The sequence below is a fragment of the Haliotis asinina genome, chromosome 14 (genome assembly GCF_037392515.1).
Source record: "Haliotis asinina isolate JCU_RB_2024 chromosome 14, JCU_Hal_asi_v2, whole genome shotgun sequence".
Taxonomy (NCBI): domain Eukaryota; kingdom Metazoa; phylum Mollusca; class Gastropoda; order Lepetellida; family Haliotidae; genus Haliotis; species Haliotis asinina.
The window spans coordinates 52,904,935-52,928,908 of NC_090293.1; the positions used below are offsets into that span (position 1 = coordinate 52,904,935).

The following is a 23,974-nucleotide window of genomic DNA, read 5'->3' on the forward strand; positions in this document are numbered from 1 at the left end:
ATCAGCCTCGAGCCATGCTCACAATCTGCAGTATAAATCAGTCAGAAGGCTTAAGGTGGATACAGTTGTCAGAAGCTGATTTATGTGGTGGGAGAGCTGTAATTATGTTATTGAATCATGTTGTAAGGTCTTCGTTTGTATTAATATGTGTGAATTGTGCACCATGCATTCCTGTGGCAGGACACCCATTGCCATGGTTAATGATTGGGATTAGAACGTATGTGCTGATTGGTCTTCATGTTTTGCCACTAATCATTGGATGATGTGTGAATGGTGTGACTGACTGTACACTTATCAGCAGACATCTTCTGACTCAAGGATTATGATAATGTGGAGTGCTTGCCTGGCATTGGCAAGTTGGCCTCGGATGTTGTGTAAGGGAGACAACTCCAACTAGCAGTGCTTCATTTCTAATGTGACTCCATTCTCCAGCTACCTGGTATCAGGGCTGATGTAATGTGATGTTTGGATTGTTTGCTTCATCACAGTATAAACACTTTTTATAATTTTCATGTGTGAAAGATTATATCAGGAAATACACACAATGAAAAGTTTCCATCTTTGATGGACACAGATCATCGAAATGTCAACATTCACAGAATAGGAAAGCTGTATATCCGTAAAGTTCACATCGTTCTTCATAACAACTTCTAAAATGCCCATTAAAGAGGAAAATGTGACAAATGTGGACAGTGATTAACATTTACAAGGAAATTGTTATTCAATATACCTATTCAAGACTACTGATAAATTGTCTGAGAGGATATCGGCTGTTAACTGAAATGTCTGGTCAAAGCTGAATGGTTCACTCACTCTCTCACTCACTCACTCACTCACTCACTCACTCCAATAAGTTCATGTGGTGGTGATGCTGCCTTATAAAACCCATAATGTAAACATTGCTGTGGCCTGTTTTCTTCTGAAGATGTTTGATAAATAGAGTTGTTTTTGTTTTAAGATAAGCTATGAAAGAATGCAACAGCAGTTTACAGTGACTCATCTGATTGGGTGGGGAGATGTTGTTGTTGATTGGGTGGAGTAGAGTATGTTCATGCCCTATGTATACTAAATGTCGAGTGTGTTTTGTAGGTGTTATGATTTGTTGTGACAGGTGATAAAGTAAGAATTCAAAAGTTTCTTTGAAGGATATTTTGTTGAGGCTCTGTCTATGTATTTTGTGTGATTGAAAGAACAAAATCACCATCTTTTTAAAGGCCAGTTGAATTAAAAAGCTTCAGGAATTTCATGTCTGTCTCTTTATCTGTGGTCAGAAGCAGAAAAAGTTCTCAGCAGTCCTTCTTATCATATTGTTTGCTGTTAATATAGCTGAGTGTGGTGTAAAACTAAATTCACTCAATCACTCAATCACTCACCCACTCACTCACTCATTCACTGACTTGTTGTTCACCACACTAGTGGGATCAGATGGTCAGACTTGCTTAATGGCTGACACGTCATCATATCCCAATCAATGTTGATGTTTTTTTGCAGACCATATGGCTGGAATAAAACTCACTCACTCACTCACTCACTCACATTAGTGTGAGGAAATGATATCTGCTGGGTGGCTTGTTGGAGAAATAGATTACAGTCTGATTGAGACTGCTATAAAGGATAGTGGGGTAGCATAGTGGTGAAAGCGTTTACTTGTTATGCCAAAGGTACAGGTTCGATTCCCCGCAAGGGTACAATGTGTAAAGCCCATTTCTGTTGACCCCCACTGTAATTTTGCTGGAATATTGCAAAAGGTGGCATAAAACTTAACTCACTCACACCTGTTGTTATGATAATACAAAGACTGAGTTGAGTGAAAGGTCATTCTGACCTGGCTGATTGTACATGGTCTTACCTTAGAGCCTAAGTCTTTGTTCATTCTATTGATTCTTTGATTACCACGTTCATGTCTGGATGTGACCAAATAAAATTATTACTGATTCGAATTATGTTAACAACATCCACAAACCACAGGGGCAGTTAAGGCATTCGCTTTTCATACCAATGACCCAGATTCGATTCCCCAAATGGGCATAGTGTGTGAAGCTCATTTCTCGTGGCCTCTGCCTGTGATATTGCTGGAATATTGCTAAACGTTGTATGACGTGGGGAAAACTCGCCCATTCCGCACACCACACACTCCTTCATCATTCCACCTGTGAAGGTCCAGGCAAGAATACTGGCCTTCAGCAACAAAGTTTTGTCCTAAGAAGTGACAAATGGGATCAGGTGGTCAGACTCGCTGACTTGGTTGACATATGTTAATGATTCCTATGCAGATTGATGCTCATGTTGTTGATCACTGGATTATCTGGTCCAGACACTATTACATACAGACCACCAGTGTGGTGTAAGATTAAACACTCATTCATGCAACACAACACAACACAATACAACACCGCACACCGCACACCGCACACCGCACACCGCACACCGCACACCGCACCGCACCGCACCGCACCGCACCGCACCACAAGCATGTTTACATGCAATACAGACCATGTCTGACATTTCTAATGCCAATGCTGACATGTCCTATGTGTCTGGTTGATCTGACACATGGGATTAGTGCTGCAGAAATAACCATCTGTTGTGACCTTTCCTCTGCTTTGATGGACCCTTCAACCAGCTAGACAGACCATCCCAGACTCTAAACTAACAGTAAACTGGTCAAATAATCCTCTTGAGGATTGGACCGGGGTGATGGATGGACAGGGGTATTATCTGGACTGGCCCACCTGAGAGCACCTGAGAGCACCTGCACAGGTTCATCAATTAGCGCCAGTCCCACAGTGGGCAAGATGACTGTTTAATATCTTTCTTACTTTCTCTCATTCTTTTTCACTCGTTCTTTATCTCTCCTTTCTTCCATCTTGTACTTTTTCTTCCTCTCATTCTTTCTTTTTTTCCATCTCACTGTTTCTTTCTCTCTTTTTCCTCTTCCTTCCCCTAACACCTCCACCCTCCACCCTTCCCACCTCAACACTACAGGTATATTTAGAGTGTTCTTTATGATGTATTCATAGACAGTTAATTATATTTGTAAGAGGTCTTTTTTCGAGAAATGATGAGCTATGGTAGTGATTTTTTTTAGTGTCTCATAGACATGATTTGTTGGTGTGTGATGGAAGTTGGGGTTGTGTTCAAGTGATTGGTGCAAGAAGGCTTCAGCTGATTCCATCTGTATCTATTTTTTTGTGAAAGCATTAATCATTAATTAATAAATTTCAATTAAGTTGCAGGATTGATTTGTCCTGTAATTATTAGATGAATTTTCTATAAAAATATCTTCAACGAAAGAAATGCATTCAAGAATGAAGTGTTGATTAATAATTAACTTCTGCCATATGGTCTGTCGGAGCAGCTTGATAATTATCAGGACATTTGTCGGCTGTGATTATTGTGATTCAGTGATACTGTCAGTGAGTCTTACACACGCTTTCAATATATACTTCACACAGACAGCTATTGTCCCCTGATAAACTTCATGCGTGACAGTAGCTGACTTGCCGGCCAGCCCAGAGTTCGCACACTTACAACCGGTTTGAGTCACAAGCCATTCATAGTAAGCGGCGGGAAAGCATACTGAAGGTTGTGACCTATGAATTGTACACCTTGCCGGCTGGAGACTTACCTGTGGAAAGTGTCTGACTGTCAAGGACAGTGTTATTGGATAGAGCTATCATTGTCTTGTCTTGTCTTCTCATATTTCTTAGAACTGGTTCTAGGAACCTTTAGTGAGCACCTTGCACCAGCAGGTTGTAGACTTGTCAAGTGTGGCAGGGTGAGATCTGCAGGTATTTGCTTCCACTTGTCAGATAGACGTGATTGATTCCGAGGTAGAATTCCACCATGGGTGAGGAAAATGATAAGGTAAGGGTTGAGTTGGAGATGTGTCAATTGTATGGAAGATGTTATACCACACATTTACTGTCATTGAGAACATTGTAGGTGACAAGGATATGTGTTTATCTTGTCTCAACCTGATTGGACGACACAGGTGCAGGTGGAGGAGATAAGGCATGTTATACACTAGATCCCCATGTGATATTTACTTGTTCTTCTGTGTGATATATATACTTGTTATTCCACAACAGTTTAGATTTATTGTTTAGGTTGAATGCATTTACCATGAAAGTTAACACATATCTTTGAAAAAATCAAATTTGCATTGTTTTTCATAAATTAATGCTTTTGCAAGTGCAAGATCAGAAATGCATACAAATTATTCCTAATTACGCAGTTGGACTGTAAGCATTATGTTGTGCATTAGCAAGTAATCATTGTGGAAACAGCTCAGTTATTCATAGGCTATAATTTATGAAAACTGATACAACTAACATAGTTGAATTGAAGGCCAATAACTGAAGATAGGTGAGTTGTGATATTGACTGTTTTAGTATGCAGTCAACAGTCACTACGACCGGAAACTTGAAACCAGTTGGACTGTTTGTTTATGCGGCATGGCATGATCATTTGACTTTCATGGCGACCAGTGATAAGATAACATTTCGTTTAGGGTCAGTCTACGTGTATTATTGACGTACAAGCTTGTCATTAGAAGAAACTAACAAGATTGGGGTTTTTTGGGGGTTTGCTCACTTGGTTGATAAATGTCTTGTCCCAAATTGCTTTCACTGATGGTCATGATGTCAGTCACTGGACTGCCTTAATTGTTTTGGCAGGAACATTGCTGAAACATCACCAAACAAATATTAGACACATTTAGTATGCTCTCAAAGTTGATAGATGTTTGTTCTTAATAATATGAAATATATAAAATATATAAATATAGTATAAAACATAAAATAGGCATGTGCTTGAAATGCAGCTTTCTCCCTTCAGAATATTTACTGGTATAAGATCAAGGAATCATATACAATTATATACATATGTATGAAATATTATTTAATGCACTTTTATCAAAGTTTCATTGTATCTTCATGAAATGAGAATATATTTTTTATTGTGCATGAGTTTTGCTAATTTAATTCTCTTCAGTATTTGGCTGTTAAACATGTTTAAGACTGTGTGTATTGACAAACTTGCAAGATATACTGATTGTACTAGGTCAGTATCGTTATCACAAACAACAAGGTCAAGGACGACTCTTGGCTTTCAGTCAAATCTTCTGTCTCTTCACATTCATCAGGATACATTTCAAGTGTTCACAAAGGGACATGGTGTAGACTAGCTACTAAAGGCTGTGCCCATAGATGTATAGTAATTGTATTCTTTAAAGTCTAGTGGAAAGTACAAGGACACCTGTCTATTAGGGGGACATTTATATTTTTCTAAAAAATATTCAAATCATTAATTATTACTGAAGAGACTTCTGCAAGTCTAGGTGTAGTCATTCGTCTTGTCTCAGGAATGTCTCTGCCCATGTTTCTAATATAGCAGGTAGTTTGGGGTACAGGTGTGAAATGTTTTGTGAGGGTAAACTTTACCCCCTTGGTTGAGACATGTTGACACAGGACGTGGAACAATGTCTCATGACCCTTTGACCAGAGTCACCCCCTGGAAGAGGACTTTGTTCTGGCTTTTGAAGTACTGGATGAAATGTTCAAACGTTAACTGTTAAAAAAGTGTTACAAACTGGAATAATATTTTGTTGTGAAAACTGATCATACAGTTTCATAAAAATCCCTCTTTGTTTAATGTCAATTTGTCAAAGCCCTTTCTATCTTTAAGTGTTGTAAAATATGATTAACCATGTTCTTGTGTTATGAGATTAAAAATAGATCAGATTTCTATCGGTGTCATCAGTCCATACCATGTAGACTGCATATTACAAATGGTTGTTAGGTAAATCCTATATATACACTGGCAATATTTGGTCTCCAGGATGATACAAGCTCATATAGCCTGGTACATGTATTTGCAATGGTGATAAAACAGCAAGGTTATTATCAAGCATGATACCACCTTTGACCATATGTGAGAAACTACTGTGTGACACAGAAGCATAAATAGTTGATCTGTAGGTATGATAACATATTTTTTTGTACCTGACAATGTTAGTGTGATCATTTCTCTACAGAGATTGGTACCCTTTAGTCGTCCATTGTACATTCCTAGTCAGCTTTATGTCTTCTGATCTTAACATATTGTAGGGTGTTAATAGTATTCCTGAAGTATTCTGGCTTTACTGGTGTTTGTGTTATAAACCATGCCTGACACTAGCCATAAATACACTAACAGTAATGCTTGTTCTATTACCTTTCTTGGATTAACATTTCTTAGAGCAAACCTATATGTGAGTAGCAGTTTAATTATGAAGTCTTATCTCTTCTCAACTGTGGCTCATTCACAACCAGAAATGTCTGTAATACTGACATGCTTCAGCAGATATCTTCCCTCTGCCTCACAGCCAATCAGCTGCGACATGTTAACAGTGGGTCTCAGTGTGGAATACCTCTGTATATACCCAATGGGCAAAATAAACTGTTACAATTTTACAGATCACTTGCACTGAAAGTCAGGAAGATAAACATCCACCTTACTGTATTCCTGTACTCTGTGTTGGATCATGTCACTGGGGTTCATGGCAGATAGCAAGATCATCACATAAAATACCTCCTTGGTTCCTTTCAACAACCAAGATTTGATTGCTTCAAAATTTTGAGGGTAATGCTTCTGTTTTTTGGGAAATGTCTAGATGGTTTGGTGATGCTGTGGGTGGTCAGCTTGTAGGTGTTTTCGTTCACAGGGTTGTAGGGGTGATATCTGTTTCTTGTACACCTGGAGGTAAGTGCCATGTTGGTGATACAAGATGAATGTATGATGATAACAGTTGATAACATGTAACTAGCTAGCTGATAAATATAGTATCCATCAATTTGGACTGTTATTTGACAGATAAGGGCACATCATGTTTTTGCACACTGATGATAAGGATATACAGACTGTATGTCTTTAGGCTTTTAAGAGTGAACATTAGATACCATGGAATTGTTTTAATTTGAGGACATTTTTTGTATTGAGGAGATGCAAACCATGAGGGTGGGTTTTAAAGCTCCAGTGCCAAATCTTGAACCAAATTCCTGTGTTCCTTGTCCAGACATTCAATTTTCATTGCTGCCTGTTTTTGCTTGTTTAGGATAGTGGCCGTCCAAGACACATGTGCATAATGTCCTTCAGTGATTCATGGAGAAATTCAGCTACTCAATTATTAATAGCTTTTAGGAGAGAAAAACTCATAAAAAATGTGCTTTCGTTGTTGGAAGGATCAATATGCTAATATGGCTTTTAATGCCCACAGGATGGCGGCATTGCAGCATGGTTTAGCTGGACAAACAGGAATTTTGCTATTCCCGAATGCCATGGTTTCTCATTGTATTCTGATAAACTAGTCTGCCCATCCACCTCCCGACCACCCCCATCCATCCCCTGCCTGTCCACCTCCCATCCACTCACAACTGTTGTACCTCCTATCCACCCTCTAACCATCCATCCCCTTACCCATCCATCTTCCATCCATCCATGCCCATCCAACTCCCATTGAACCCCTGCCCATCAACCTCTCGTCAAGCCCTGGCTGTCCCACCTTCCATCCACCCCATGCCCGTCCACTTCTCATCAACCTCGCCCTTGCCAATGTCCCTGCACCAACCAACTCATCCAGTATTGCCTCAAAACCAACCACATGCATCCAGCTTTCTTCACCCCTACCATTACCAAGTCCAGTTTAACCTTGAATTCTCATGCCCCACTGCTGTCTTCGCCCCTGCCTGATCAAGTTCTGTCTTTCAAAACCTCACCCACAGTGAGTACCGCAGTACCCCCAAGCCAACTCTGATCCTCTCCCCCACCACAACACCCTTGGTTCCCATTACTCATGCATGTTGTGGCTGTGGCTGTGGCTGTGGCTGTATTGATTATTGCACTCATGAACAGAGTCTGCAGGGCCATCCTGTTTATGTAATGAAGCTTCATCGTGTTCCTGAGCACTTCCACAGTAGGCCTCCCTGTAGAAAACAGGGGCTCAGGGCCCGACCTGTGACCCAAACTTCGAGGTTCTGTCCCTATCCTATTTCCTATTATTACAACGGCTGGGGAAAGTGTTTTCTGATACTTGATAGTCAAAGCAGACTTTTTTCCTGCCATGACTCTGTTTAAAGTCGTCTCCATGCCCCCTTCAGACATCTAATAGGTTGCCAGTGAACGACTGCAGTTATGAGTAATATGAATTTTTTTGCCCTTCCAACTCATTGAAACTCAGGCATGCTCAGATCTTGCATTTGAAGTCGTAAGATTTTCCAGACTCGATAATTTATTTTATGCAGAATGTTTTTGCCAGTTTGGCAATTTGACATGGGGGCAGTTTGATAAAGCTGAATGGCTTCAATCAGAATGTGCAAGCTGCATGTCTGATAGTGAAGAGTGAGCTAAATGAGGGGTTAGATAGGGTTATGTGGCAGCGTGCCTGAGGCACTGAAGCAGCAGCCCTGACGAACTTTGCCTGGCGCTTCCCATGATGCAAGCCATCTGACCAGGTTGCTGAGTCCACCAGGTGATGTGCCTCATGCTGCCGTCTCTATCGTCATCTCCCAGCATGCAATTCTCACTTCCTGTGCAGACGCTTGACCATAGCTGCTGTTGGAAATTTGCTTGGTATTTTTAACTCATGGTGTTTTTCGTCAGCGACTCATCTGATTGTCTGGTGTTGTGGCTGCTGTGTTTCTCCACCATGACGGATGTCACGCTGTCTGCTACCAGTGTCAGAACTCGGGTGTTCAAATTTCTGGAGTTTTACTGAGACATCTTGACTGGATTATTTATTTTTATGTCACATTATGTGAGGACTGTTTGAAGTGATTTACGTTACCTGGTCACAGTAGAGGGGCCTGAGACCTGTGAAATCTATATGACATCTGCTGATCAAAATGATCCTGATGTGAATGATGATGCCTCATGTTACCTTAAACAGATACAGTATCCAGTTACTGGGAGGAATTCATCAGTATTGAACTCACATCTGCTGCATCGAGATAAAGCACTCCTCATCAAATTGCTAGACTGATTCCATCCATTTTGTTTGGCTTGAACTGAATGTATAGAAAACAGAATCTGTCTCACTTACACGTGGGATTGGTAACCCTGGTGTGAGATGAGTGGTTTACCAGTACCTAACTGGGGCCAGCGCAGAGGACATGTGGTATTGATGTTTTACCTGAACGCTGGAACGTTCACAGCTCATGGTGGCAGTGAAGAGATGTTTACAAACAACAAGCAAACTGTTTAATCCGTCCATTTTGTGGCCTGATTGTTGACCAGCTCTATCACCATGGAGGAAATGTGCAATGGGGATATGCATCTGCAGGCTGCAAGAGGATTTTGCTCCTGCAAAGAACATGGAGTAAGCATTCTAGTCACAGCATCTCTGACAACAAGTATCATTTTATCTAATTCAGATTTTACAGTATTGATGTTGATCAGTTGATGATAGAATTTGCTTTCAAATGAGGTGCCACATGCTGTGTATCTGTTGAGGGGAAACGCTTCATCATTGTAGCATTGGTTTCATGATTTTATACTTTCTCTTCAAGTTTGTTCCAGATGTTGCAAGTTTAACATGGGGTTTTTCCACACAGTTTGCTGTAGATAGGACAGATTTGTATTGTTTTATATAAGTCAACCAGTGATTATTGATAAGAAAATAGTCCAATCCTAACAAGTAGGTACAGTCTCAGGTCAATTTCCTGGAATAAATATTCTAAATTTTTATTCTGTCAGGTAGTTTTGCTATTTCATCATTTTCAGAGTACCAAATTATTCTTTCTTATAATTTCATTGTTAGAAAGTACAGAAAGATGTGAGTCAGACAAATGCTGCAAGGTCATGCTGACCTCATTCACGGAATGGTTAGACCTTGTATTGATTCTGAGCTGTAGGACATGTGACTGAGTAATTTCTGTCTGAAGCAGTTATTTGTATCTCTGGATTAAAGGGCCTTATCCCTGGGTGTGGTATACAGTTGTCACTCCCTCCTACTGTATTGTATAGTCAGAGGATACAGGTCATATTAAGACAGGGTCACAAGAAACTGGAATATTGAAGGTTAAGTGTCTGCGATTATTGATCATATGTTTAGCTTCTCCACTCTTGGGACTGGGAATACTTTCATTGTTTAACCAGACTTTACTTTTTTTGCCTTATTTGTAATTGAGGCATTGGATGTTAAATTGAAAGCATGAATCCACTGACAAATGCACCATCAGGTGTATATGACCATAAAGCAGGTGTGTAATTGCCATAAACAAGGTATATATTGAGTATATACCGGGAATATATCAGGTGCACATTAACCATATACCAGGAGTATGCTGACAAAGAGCAAGATTTGCCTTTTACTGACCATATGCATGTTCTAGACATATACTGACCAAGGAGAAGAGACACTGTGACAAGAATGCTTACAGAAGATTGATGGGTTTCATCAATCAGTACTTTGCAAAAGGTTGAAAAACAGGCCATTGAAGCTGCATTTAATGCATGTTGAAAGCACACTGCAATATCCATGTGCAGTCTGGTCCGGGAAGGAGTGGTCTTCCAACCTGATATGGTCATTGTGACTGTACAGTTTGGAATGACACACACAGCGAGATTGAAAGCAGACGTCTTTCTCAGCACCAAGTAATGATAGCATTAATGTTTTGAGATAGGGAAGGATATTATATTTAACACTCCTTAACAAGTGAACAGATGTAATAAGACTTCAGTATTATCATTTTCCTTCATGGGACAGACAGTATTACTGTCAGTTGAAATCTTACAGATAACATAGGGTCTTTATTTTTGTTAATTTTTTTGTTGTTCTAATATTGTGTTGACTAAAGGATAGTTGATATGTGACATTTGTTACTGTTGCTGTCCATGAGTTCTTGGCGAATTCTGAGCCCTGTAATGTCAAAGTGACCAGTGTTCATCAAGACTCCAGGTTAATTCCTGCTTCCAGACGGGGCAGGCATGGAAAATGGGAGGATCTGAAAGCCTAACTATAAAGGCATGTTCACAATCCTAATTCCCTTACCATGCTCCTGAAATCTTGTAACGCCTTCAACAGATGCATCGTCTGCACAAACCCTCCTGCACCATCTGAACAATAGTGGATAAAAACTAGAGTGGGAGTCATCCTGCAGCTCAGATAAGGCTCTCAGCACTCTAGCTTCCAGCAGTGGAACTGTGGGCATCTAGATGAGCCACGCATCATTCTACCTGGAATAGACAGACAGTTGTGTTTGCTTAATGGCTAGAGAAAAGTTGTCTTCTTTGCAGGTATTTCACGATGGTATTTGTTAGATTAAGTTGGAATAACAAATGTTGTTTGTGTTGAAGTAGGTGGCGTACATATCGGCTTGTGTCAGACATGGACGTCAGTTTCATGCTGAAGTGTAACAGACAGACTTATTGTTGTCAGGCTGGAGGTAAAACCAGACCTTCCATGTGACTGCACCAGCTTGCAAGATTTCTGGCATTCTGTTCTGTATAGTTCTTGAAAATTTCATTTTGAACAATCCACAGTCAGTTTCTAATGCTGAGTATGCTGTCATTCATTCCCAGGAAAATTCAGCGGTTTCCAAAGACTCATGTAAGATGGGGCATTATGGTGCCAGTTCATTTTAACGTCAATGGTCAAATTTGTCTGGCAGCAACACCTGTAGTTTGGCATCTGGCATCGATTGATTGTTGTATTTGTCATCAATGAGTGTTGTTGAGCATCTGGCATCAATGACTTGTTGAGCATACAGCATTGATGAGTGTTGTTCTGGCATTCGGCATCGATGAGTGTTGTTAGTCATCATTGTGTGTTGTTAGGCCGCAGGCATCAGCTTGTATTGTCAGCATAGGTGAATATTGTAAGGCTTTGGAGTGTGTTGTCAGACATCAGCAAGTGTGTCGACATCAATGATTTGTGAGGCAGGGTGACTTGCTTGTACAGGCTGAAAAGCTAAAAGAGATCTTGCTTGGCTGGCACTGTGGAGAAATGACTGTGGTATGCTTAGGATAATGAGCACTGATGGATATTGTAGCGACATTGTGCTTTAGAATAGACTAAGGACATCATCTTTCAGAGGATCATGTTCTGTTGACAGATATAGGCCTATTGTATGGACTTGCTGTATGGACCTTGTGTTTGTATGGACCTATTATTGGAACATGTACCCTTATTGTTACTGTATACAGATTTAGTGGTGGAGAGGATGTATGGACATACTTTATGGACAAGATATGTCGCCTGATTTCAAGTCTCTGGGTGTATTGAATGGAACTGTGTAGTATGTATGTGCATGGACATAACAAATATTTCTTGCAGAACACATAAGAAAGAGATACCATCATCAGCAGTGTGGAACACCCAGCTTCATTACTGTTGGAGCGATAATGCATTTGTAACATGCCTTCAAAATGCTATATTTATACCACATGTTCATGAAGTGTGTTTGTGTTTCCAGAGTGCACAGTCCCGCCTGTTTATCAAGGGAGGGAAGATCGTCAATGATGATCAGTCTTACGATGGCGACATTTACATTGAGGATGGAATCATCAAGTGAGTTGCCACAAGTTTTCTCCCAGCATGCACCCCAGGGTTTCATTTCCAAAACGGTACACCTTGTTTAGCACATTCCGCCCACAGTCGGGATGTTGCTGTTGTCCAATGCTGTATTATTGCTTTGATATTGTTGATGTACAATATTTAATCATTGCTGCTGCAGTATTGCTGGTATACAGTGTCTCATCATTGCTGCAATATTGCTGGTATACAGTGTCTCATCATTGCTGCAATATTGCCGGGATACAGTGTCTGACCATTACAACAATATTGCAGGTATACAGTGTCTTACCATTACAGCAATATTGCTGGTGTACAGTGCCTTGTCATTGGTGGAATATTGCTGTTGTACAGTATCTTATCATTGCTACAATATTGCTGGTGTACAGTGCCTTGTCATTGGTGGAATATTGCTGTTGTACAGTATCTTATCATTGCTACAATATTGCTGGTGTACAGTGTTTGATCTTTGCCTGAATATTGCTGGTGTACAGTGGTTTATCATTGTTGCAATACTGCTGGTATACAGTGGTTTTTTATTGCTGCTGCAATATTGCTGATGTAGTGTTTTACTGATGCAATATTCCTGATGTACAGTGTTTTATCACTGCTGCATTGTTACTGGCATACAGTGTTTTATCATGCCTGCAATATCTCTGGGCTACAGTGTACATTGCTGGAATACTGCTGGAATATTTCACAAGTATCCTGTCTGCCCAGTGTTTTAGTATGGGTGGTTTTACATTTATGAATTTATATCATTTTGACAGATATATAGAGATTATGAGACATATTCAATCAAGATATTGCTGACTGGTGTAAATTCTGACATCCACTCTCATATACTGGCTTACAATATCACACAAACGCATTCACCTCATGCTCACCCTCTCAAACAACGCACACCCTGTAGTTGTTGCTTCAGGATGGAAGGAATGGTGAGGGATTGGGACATTTGATATTCTTGAACAGTTACAGTTTGTTCAGAGAGAACATAGTGAGAAGGATTTAACATGTGATTGAACTTTTGACTGTTAATCTAGTTTTTGTAATTCATCTCAATTTGCAGATCATGCAAATAGCATGTGTCATTGTACAAAGTTGCCTTTGCACTATAGTGGCATTTACTCCCACACAAGAACATAGACCTAAGATACTTGTACCTCTGTTTTGTTTAGACATAGTATGGTTCTATTGAACCAGTCTTCATTTTGACGTCATTAATATTTATACCTTTGTTTGTTTCCAGACAAATCGGTAATAACCTTGTCATCCCAGGTGGAGCACGAACAATTGATGCTCGGGGCAAGCTTGTTATCCCAGGTGAGATTAACTGAATACATGCATGATGTACTGGCACCAATATGACAGATTGGTTTGCTTGTCCATCCTTTACAGACCAAGTCAGAGTAGGCTCATATTATCTTTCTCCTGTAACAGGAGTATAAAGGAAAAGACTGGAGTCATCTTAATGTTGACAGGGGAGTAATTGGGAAGAGCTTATCTATAACTGGAAAGACTTTGGGAAGAAAGTACTCATTATCTCGCAACATGGATGTTATGGAAACAGCTTGAAGCCATGCTTCTGTTAAAGGATGTTGTGTGAACAAGGAATCATTTACCTGGTAGTGTTAAGTCATTGTGGTCCTGAAACAGGGGTGTTGTTAGGAAGAGCCTGGAGCTGTCTTCTTTATTGAGGTTATGTGTCTGCTAGCTTGCTAGTTCTTCACAGGCAGTTTGGATCGTATGATCCCTAAGGATTTATGAGAAAATATGTGGGCCTGATTCATTGACCGAGGTATTAATGTAGCACTTCCAGCATGTTTAGGATGTAGAATTGGCTCTTAATTAATATAGCCTTACTGTTATGGGTGGGTGGTGGGGGTGTTGTGTGGTTATGTATGAAGAGCTGAGCATACTGTGTAACATAGTGATAATATAAATTATCACATCATGTCGAGGGAAATACAGGGTTTTATCAGTCCTAAGTAAGGTTGTATTTCCCTCGCTTCCGGCTTGGGGAATACAACCTTACTCGGGACTGATAAAACACCGTATTTATCTAGCTGAATGTTTTCACTAAATCAAAACAAAACGACACGCATGAAATCGACTTGCTGCCATGTTGACACCAGCTGATCGTTTGACCTCAATGCACTGCACGTTACTAAAGGCTTGTCGATGCACGCTTTTCTCACTCCGCGTCGTCACCGAGGTGTAGCGGGGTGATATTATTTTCTTAGCAGGAGTACACAACTTTTATCCTCCCGCTCTTGGATCGTGATGGATGTACATGGTATTTTATCAGAGTCACGTGGACCAATCAAAACTCGACATTCTTACATGAGGCTAGATAATAGGCTATATGCAGGTATTGGGGTATGCAGGGAGAGCTGAGCAACCTGATTATGGGTAGTGATGGTACTGTAAATTGTTGTCTTGCAGGTGGTATCGACACACACACTCACATGCAGCTGCCCTTCATGGGGACGCAGGCAGTGGATGACTTCTACAGCGGGACCAAGGCCGCACTAGCAGGAGGAACTACTATGATAAGTGAGTAGAAGGGAGGTGATGTTGATGTAAACCCTAGTCTCACATATATGTTATGCTATAAAGGTATATCACTTGGTCTGGTTGCCATGAAAACTTAATTCCTCAGTGCTGGTTTCTAGTGTTCCCCCTAGAGTTCAGAAAGGGCAGGGTAAATTCATGGAAAAGGGCACTTCGTAACCTCAAAGGGCATGTTGGTGAGGATTATTGAAAGAACAACAAAATGTATATGAAGTCATATTGTCTTATGATTTCAGTTCTAAAGTTCATTTTTACTCTTCTCAGTTTGTATTTTAAGATTAGAATTTGAAAAAGCATTTCAAATCTGGAAAATACACACTCGTCATAGTAAACAACTGCGATTGAGGTGAAAAAAAGCAGGGCGCAAAAGTCAAAGGGCAGGGCGCTGTGCCCTCCTAAATGTGCCTAGGGGGAACACTAGGTTTTTGAGGCTTACATATATACTTTTTCGTAAGTGTTATGCTGATTCCTCATGTATGAGCTGTATGTTGCTGATATTTAGAAAGGATATATTTTAGTGTTAAATAAGATGGAGAGGAATATTGCTGAAATTGCTGAAACTAAGTATAACAAACCTGCTGATAAACTGTTATAAACTGTTATAAAGACATATCTTGTTGGTTTAAGAGTAATTTTGACTTGAGATAAGAGAGTCAACTGGTGTTTAATGTCTTTCCTTTTGCTTTCAGTCGATTTTGTCGTAGATCAGAAGGGAGTGTCTCTGTTGGATGCCTATGACAAATGGCGATCGTGGGCCGACGAGAAAGTGTGCTGTGACTATGGGCTCCATGTTGGAGTGACGTGGTGGAGTGAGCAGGTGGCCAATGAAATGGAGGTGCTGTGCAATGAGAGAGGTACGACCTGTAGTGTGTCTGTAGTAGCCATATTTGTGTGTAGATATTTGTATTTGTCTCAAGCACAGTTCCCGCTTGAGTAATGTACAGTGGAAGCTGTCTAATTCGGACTCAACTGGGACCGACTGTGGTGTCAGAATTATAAGGAGTCCAAATTGGACTGGTGAGAGTCTAGAGTTATCCCTTGACCTCGAGATATGCATGCGCGGTACTTTTGCCATGGTGTAACATATTTTCGTGTTAATAGCGCAAAAGGTGATCATGGACATTATTGCGTATTCAGTAGATTATCAAAACTGTAATTCATATCACCTCATCTTTTATGAATAATTTATTGTTAGAATGCTCTGTCGTCTGGTGGTTTCCAATGCAACACACATTTTGTGTCTTGTCCGTAAGCACGAGTGCTAGAAGTAACGTACCATGTTTTCTTGTTTCTCGCTATTTTGCGGGGTAACGCCCTTGTAAGGAAGTGCATATGATTCAATCTTCTCCACAGAAATCAACAAATACACGTATCAATCGTTCAGGCATTTTGTCACTGATGAGAAATTACTGAAGTATCGTATTTTTATAACAAAATCGCATGCCATCAAAATGACATCGAGTGAGTACGTAGTAGTGTCAGCTTGCTGAATTTCTTTGTTAATTCCTTTTGTTAACTGGTTATCATCACACCTGATAATCTGTTTGAAGTCGGTAATCGGCTAACTACAAAGCGCTTCCGCCTCAGGCAGTCCTGCTGGTCCGAGTTAATTATCAATGTTTTCATAGTAAATTACCTTGAAGGGCAGAGATTTCAGTCCGAAATCCGAGTTACATGAAGTCCGAATTAGTTAGCCCATATGTAATGATAACTTAGTTAACTTCTGCCGGGACCAACAATTCCGTCCGAATTATGTAGAAAACTGAGTTACTTAGGGTCCGAGTACATGGCATGATCATAACTTGAGCTTGGACAGAAATTTGAGGAGTAAACTTTTAGTTACCATCAGGCTCTAAGACACTGTCTTTAATGCTGTGAAAAGACAGATCAGTTTTTAAAGGATAACAAAGCTGCAAGTCAGGTCACAGGTAGCAGTATTAAATAATGCACATGATTCAAAGGGATTCAAAATGTTACTGTTAGCCAAAGGAAAAATTTGCATCTTACCTGTAATGGTGAGTGAGTGAGTGAGTTCAGTTTTACACCACTTTTAGCAATATTCCAGCAATATCACGGCGGTACCTGTAATGGAATAAAAGTTCTCCTTACATGTTTTTATAACATATGTTATAGTTGGGATTACAGTTTCTCAGTAAAGTGGAGATTCTAGGACTTGCATTGGGTTGAGTCCCATGTATCGCCAGCACTCAAAGTCTGCCACCCAAAACTGCTCAGCCAGTGCGACTTTATTACGAAAGTCTAATCCCAAATAGAACTTATGTTACATGTGACCACTAAATGGCATTGTGTAAACTTACTTCGTTTGACTGGTTTTTGTGAGCATTTGTTGGTATTACACAGGTGTGAACTCCTTCAAGATGTTCATGGCCTACAAGGATGTGTTCATGCTGTCTGACACAGAGCTGTACCAGTCTTTCCTTAGATGTAAACAGCTAGGAGCCCTTGCCATGGTGCATGCAGAGAATGGGAGCATCATTGAGGAGGTAAGAGTTGTCCCCCTTTGATTGTTTCAGTATTAATGCAAGCGATGTTGCAACAGGAGATTTACAGTGATTTAATGGTACAAGTGACATTAGAATGTTTTTAATGTCTGTGAAATTTTGATTCAACATTCTACTAAATCATGATCAGATAAAAAAAAATATGTTCAGAACATTTGGTAAGAAAATCAGACATTGGAAATGAACTCAAAGAACTAACCTGCAACCCTTATTATTTGAAACCAGTTGACCACACGTCTGTAGTGCCAACATGGCCCACCTCTTCTTGCTTCAGAAATCTCGGGAGATGTTGCAGATGGGTATCACAGGCCCTGAGGGCCATGTATTGTGTCGACCAGAGGAGGTGAGTTGCATTAGGGGTGGGTGCATGGTGACTGGTTCCTTGAAGACCAGGGTTCGATTCCTAGTGTGTACCATTTTCTAGCATCAAATATGTAATAGTACTCAGCACTCAATAGCTCTCTTCTCAAGTACAAATTTGACTGTATTTGGCTTCTTCATAGTCATGACGCTAATGTTTTGTCAGTATTTATGCAATGTTTTGTTGGTATTTTATTGTACTGAATGATTCATATGCTCACATACTAACGTAGTACGTTGTTATTTACTTGCACATGAGGCATGTCATGTTTGTTAGGCAGTTTCTCTCCTAACAGAGGTACTTTACATAGACTGCATTTCTCCTATGTGTAGATGGGGCACTGTGGTGCCCAGTCACCTTTGGCGTAGTAATTTACCTTGCAAAGTTGGAGCCAAACACACACCAGGATACTACTGTCACGGTTTGAATCCCAGGGTTGGTCTGATTATGTATATCATAATGCATTCCCAAACATGTCTCGGATATATACTCACATGCAAAAGTAACGCAAGTCAAGTATAAAGCAGATATGTGTGTGTGTAATTCTCTGTATTAAAGACAAGAAATGCAAACAGGGTCAGCTAGACAAAAAGAATGAGTGACGACTAGTGTTGGCTACTAAGTAGTGAGTGAGTGAGTGAGTTTAGTTTTACGCCGCACTCAGCAATATTACAGCTATATGGTGGCGGTCTGTAAATAATCGAGTCTGGACCAGACAATCCAGTGATCAACAACATGAGCATCGATCTGCGCAATTGGGATCCGATGACACGCGTCAACCAGGTCAGCGAGCCTGACCACCCGATCCCGTTAGTCGCCTCTTACGACAAGCTGAGTCGCCTTTTATTGCAAGCATGGGTTGCTGAAGGCCTATTCTACCCCGGGACCTTCATGGGTCGGCTACTAAGTAGGGTAAAGGGGTTGACAAGAATGGATCTCGCTGGGGTTGATGGATGATATGCCGATCTTGTTGAGGGGCTGTGACTCTTTGACGGCGGCTCCGATGAAGGTCATCTGTGGTCTTTGAAGGGTTGTATTGATGCTGGAGAAAGTAAAATCATGGTTATGTTTACATTGAAAGAAGGGGCACCATTTGGGGCAGACAAACCATCTTCTAAACATGTGATAGCTTGGTTTCTTTCAATCTGAGTTAAGCTTAGTATTGTTAAACAAGGAGTGACAGACCTAATTTTTGCGTAGTCAATTTGTGCAAGTTGGATTTCACGAGAAGTGTGCGCATGATAACCACATGTTCATTGGTATGGTGTGTTTTGGTGATTCCTTCTATCGATGTGTTTTTACTCATGCTTCAAAAAAGGTTGATAACGCCAAAACCCATATCCATTTTGGTCCAAGTTTGTTTCCCTTTTTGGATTAAAAAAAACTTGTGTTTCTTATGAGTGTGAGTAGATATCACATGTGGCTTGCATGCCACAACAAGATGACATGCTGTAATATAGCTGAACTATTGTTGACTTGCTAAAGGAGAAATCCGTTACTGTTTTGCACCTCAGTGGTTTATACGTAAACTGTTGTGTGTATGACTGGGCTGTCTATGTCCTCAGGTTGAGGCCGAGGCTGCTCAGCGAGCCATCACGATAGCCAATCAGGCTGATGCACCCCTCTACATTGTTCACGTCATGAGCAAGAGCTCTGCTGATGTCATCTCTGCTGCCAGAAGAAAAGGTGGGTGAAGCATGACCATGAATGTTCTTGTTACCAAATACATTTCTCCATATTTCCATGAGTTTGTGTCAAGGCTTACATTCAATATCATTTCTTCAATTCCTACCAGTGTTGGGAGTTGGTTGAAATCTCACAATGGATGATTGGTTCATTACCAATGAGCAATTATCGAAAAACATTGGCTAGCATCATTTGTCAGATTTTCCTATTCAGGTTGTTATTGCAGATAATGTGGTTCTCTGTTGTTCTTCTTTTTTGTGACTTTTGTTTTATTTAGTAACTGTGTAATTTGTAAACTTCACATCCAGTGTAAAATGATGCAGCTTGCTACTGTAAAGTGATGACTAATATATTATGAAGACAAATTTCCTGGAGTCTTCAAGAAACATTCTGTTTTGAGTTGTCTGTAAGTTTTCTAAGAATTAAACACATTTGCAGGCCTGGACAATTTCTATGGCATATTCCATCATCAAGTGTTTCAATCACAAATTGTTTGTGTTTGATTATGAGAAAATGTGATTGAATGCTTGGTCGTTCGGTCACTGCAACCGGTCTTCAGTTATTTCAAATAGTCAGACCACCACCAATTACTGCACTTTTGGTAACTGCATGGATGATTCAGATCTGGTGTTCCCTGATAAGGACTCACATAGTTCTATGTAAAGATGGCCTCTGTGTCTGCCATGTTGAAAATGTAATTTGGCCCATTTTTCTGATATTATGTATTTTGTTTACCTTCATCTCTATATCAAGCACTCATGTGACAGTGTCAGTCACACTAAGTTGTTATATTTCATGAAAATAAATCTTTCATTTTGAAGTTATCCAACAATTCAATACATTAGTAATTACTTGACATATTGACAAGCTTAATGGATTAACAGCTTCTTTATTGAGATGTTTTAATACAAATTCTTATATCATTGTCAAGCAAGTATGGAATGCTGCATCATCTGAATAAAGAGGTTGTTCATCCTTAAAGCTTGTCCATATGTTGCTCTCCAGCTTCTAAGTAATGCCACTAAAAGAAGTAATTACTTGACTCGTCATTTACTGTTGCAGGTAATATAGTATTCGGTGAGCCTATTGCTGCCAGTTTAGGCACTGATGGTACTCACTGTTTCAACAAATGCTGGCGTCACGCTGCTGGTCATGTGATGGGTCCCCCTCTCCGGCTGGACACCACCACGCCAGACTATCTCATGGATCTGCTGGCCAAGTAAGTTGGCGATATGGTTTCCATGGAAACAAGAATGTGTTTTATCTGGCTATGACATTGAATTATTTTAAAGGAAACTGAAGCAATAGCTGTGAACCATTTTGTCAGTGAGTTGGCTTGTCAGATAAATGTACACTATAGCTCCACTTCATTGTGTCTTGGTTAGTGGTTCAAGGGAAGTAACTCTCTGAAATCTTGGTTTAAGATTTGGGTTAAAATGGTTCAAAGTCACACCCAAATGTTCAAGTAGGTCAGGGGGTGTTTGGCTGTTGTATTATTCATATTCAGCTTGATATGGTAATAATCAATCAATCAGTCAGTCAGTCGATCAATCGATCACTCACTCACTCACTCATTGTATCATTCAGCAATGACCTGCAAGTCACAGGCACAGACAATTGCACATTTAATGCTGACCAGAAAGCTTTAGGCAAAGACGACTTCCGTAGAATTCCAAATGGTGTCAACGGTGTGGAAGACAGAATGTCCGTCATCTGGGAGAAGGGAGTTGTAAGTAGACAAACACTCAATTACTGAAGATATGTTAAATTACGTTTAACATGTTACAGAGGCGATGTACTTTGGGTTGTATTTTAATAGACCTTGAATATGGAAAGTCCATGAGTGGTCAAAGTGTTTGCTTATCACCTTGAAGACCAATATTTGATTCCCAATATGAGTACTATGTGTGACACCCTTTTCTTTAGAATATTACTAAAAGCAGCATTAAACTAAACTTAATGTGTATATAGCTATAAGAGAGTGTCATTGTTTGTTTACAGCACAGTGGTAAGATGGACCCATGTAGATACGTTGCTGTAACAAGTACCAATGCAGCTAAGATTTTCAACATATATCCCAAGAAGGTGAGTACATTCTGTTTCTCATTGTGTGGGGTTGACGAGGTTAGTGAAGTGTGACAGGGAAGTTAACTGGGCAGCAGATTAGTCGGTCAGATGTTTTTTTAAGGTTGACAAATCAATACAAATGTTCAACTGATTCTCTTGCTACAATTGTTTGGAATAGTTTTTTTTTATGGCCCTGAGTATATCATCAGACGTGTTGTTGATCCACAGAAAACGTCATGTGTTTTAGTTGAGAATACGACATTAATTACAGGGCAGGATAGCAGTTGGCTCAGATGCAGATATCGTTATCTGGGACCCTGACCAGACACGAACAATCTCAGCCAAGACCCATCACCAGGCCGTGGACTTCAACATCTTCGAGGGAATGGTCTGTCACGGGGTGCCACTGTACGTGATGATGAACGGCCATGTTGTATTGGATGAAGGACAGGTTAGTATTTCCTGTATTGCCTGGGTCTTGGTGGAATATCTCCCTGTAACACCCATTTTGTTGGTGGATGATATGCTTAGGAAATCATCTGAACTGCACAGTATGGTAGGGAATTCTCAGTTATCTACCTTTATGTTACTAGGACATTGTTGCCTGGTAGTAGTGGTGGGGCTTCAGGGTCATACAAACAGGGTTTTTCCGTATAGTGTCTAATGTTTGTAACAGAGATGCAATACGTCATTACTGACTTATTCCCTTTGTTTTACAGTTGAAGGTGACTCAAGGACTTGGTCGCTTTGTTCCCACCCCTTGTAATTCTGAGTACGTCTTTGGACGTGTGAAGGAGAGGGAAAGGGTGAGTGTTTTAAACTACAAGTCCCAGTCATAAAACTATCAGGCATGACCTACAAGAAGATTAACTTGATTGTTTGGACAAGAGCAAATTATTTGCAGGTTGCTGGCACATGGCAGGAATATTGCCGATTTGGATTTTTAGGGTGAGTGAGTGAGTTTAGTTGTATGCTGCACTCAGCAAAATTCCAGCTATATGGCGGCGGTCTGTAAATAATCAAGTCTGGACCAGACAGTCCAGTGATCAACAACTTGAGCATAGATCTGCACAATTTGGAACCGATGACATGTGCCAACCAAGTCATTCAGTCTGAGCACCTGATCCCATTAGTTGCCTTTTACAAGCATTAGATAAATTCAAACCCGAATCTTCACAGATGGGGTTGTTGAAAAACTCACATGTTCTGAAACGTATGCGCACACATACTGAAAGAAAAATTTTCACAAAAGAAAAGAGTATAACATGTAATTGCAATGTTTTCTTTTGTCAGGCTCGCAGGCCAGTGAAAGTGGAACGTGACCCCTACACTGGACCTGTCATCGAGGTCATGGAGAACGCTGTGACGATAAAACCTGTTGAGGCAAATCCCATCATCCCAGATGCCAACTCGGCTGAGTTCTACAACCGACCACCAACCCGTGGAGGTGGACGAAACTTGCAAGATTCCAGCTTTAGCTTCAGTGGTAGGCAGACTTGCCAAGTTTTCATCTGGCCAAGGCCAAGTAACGCCTTATGACAAAACTACATAGGGACATCGTTATCTCCCTTGAAAAACACAAAGCAGAGGCTTTCATTCCATTGTGCATGATTTTTTGACTGCATAACAATCAAAATAGCTGTAAAACTCCACAGCCAGAAATAAAATATTGCAAAAACAATTTTGAACATTGTCAAGTCAGTGTACCAGTTGACTTCAGATTTCAATGAAAATGAAAATGAAAAATTATTTAAAAAGTATGAGTTATAACACATGAGGTTGTCATTGTGGCGAGAGTTGTGACAGCTCCAGGGGACAAAACCTAACACCAGGACAGTTATACATGCATCAGTATTACCACCTAAGTCCCATTTTTTTTACCAAAAAATATCCTTTTTCTAGGTAACTTTTAACAGATTTTTTTGTAAAAAAGCCCCAAATTTTCAACTATGTTTATTAAAAACAAAAATGATTATGTGTCTTTCAGTATTTTCTATCCTTTTACCAAAACTAGAATTTAAGATACTATCCATGCTTTTGATGTAACATCTCCCCATATGCTTAAGTGTTAAAAAAGAACCCCCTTTCAAATGTCCTGCTACTAGCTCCGGTTCACTCTGACACTCTGTGATCACTGCAGTTTCGATATTTACACGCGCCGACTCAGCAAATCATCATCAACAGTTCTTGTTATTTACTGCTTATTTGTCCAAG

The 23,974-nt window shown here is 40.2% G+C and overlaps 1 protein-coding gene across 9 annotated transcripts in view; it reads left to right on the forward strand.

The window, feature by feature from the left end:
- The window catches only part of LOC137261200 (dihydropyrimidinase-like), a 114,399-nt gene that overhangs the window by 86,008 nt on the left and 4,417 nt on the right, over positions 1–23,974 (forward strand). For 3 of the 9 annotated variants that reach the window (XM_067798902.1, XM_067798907.1, XM_067798905.1), the window contains 13 exons: positions 12,453–12,547; positions 13,800–13,873; positions 14,996–15,106; positions 15,814–15,978; positions 17,486–17,628; positions 17,921–17,989; positions 19,573–19,693; positions 20,756–20,912; positions 21,281–21,422; positions 21,695–21,778; positions 22,032–22,211; positions 22,480–22,566; positions 23,054–23,246. In XM_067798902.1, coding sequence (XP_067655003.1) covers positions 12,453–12,547; positions 13,800–13,873; positions 14,996–15,106; positions 15,814–15,978; positions 17,486–17,628; positions 17,921–17,989; positions 19,573–19,693; positions 20,756–20,912; positions 21,281–21,422; positions 21,695–21,778; positions 22,032–22,211; positions 22,480–22,566; positions 23,054–23,246 — 1,621 coding nt within the window. Of the gene's footprint in view, positions 1–3,516; positions 3,868–8,368; positions 9,356–12,452; positions 12,548–13,799; positions 13,874–14,995; positions 15,107–15,813; positions 15,979–17,485; positions 17,629–17,920; positions 17,990–19,572; positions 19,694–20,755; positions 20,913–21,280; positions 21,423–21,694; positions 21,779–22,031; positions 22,212–22,479; positions 22,567–23,053; positions 23,247–23,974 lie in introns of those variants that run through there. The other 6 variants (XM_067798903.1, XM_067798909.1, XM_067798908.1 and 3 more) reach the window with 5 other exon arrangements.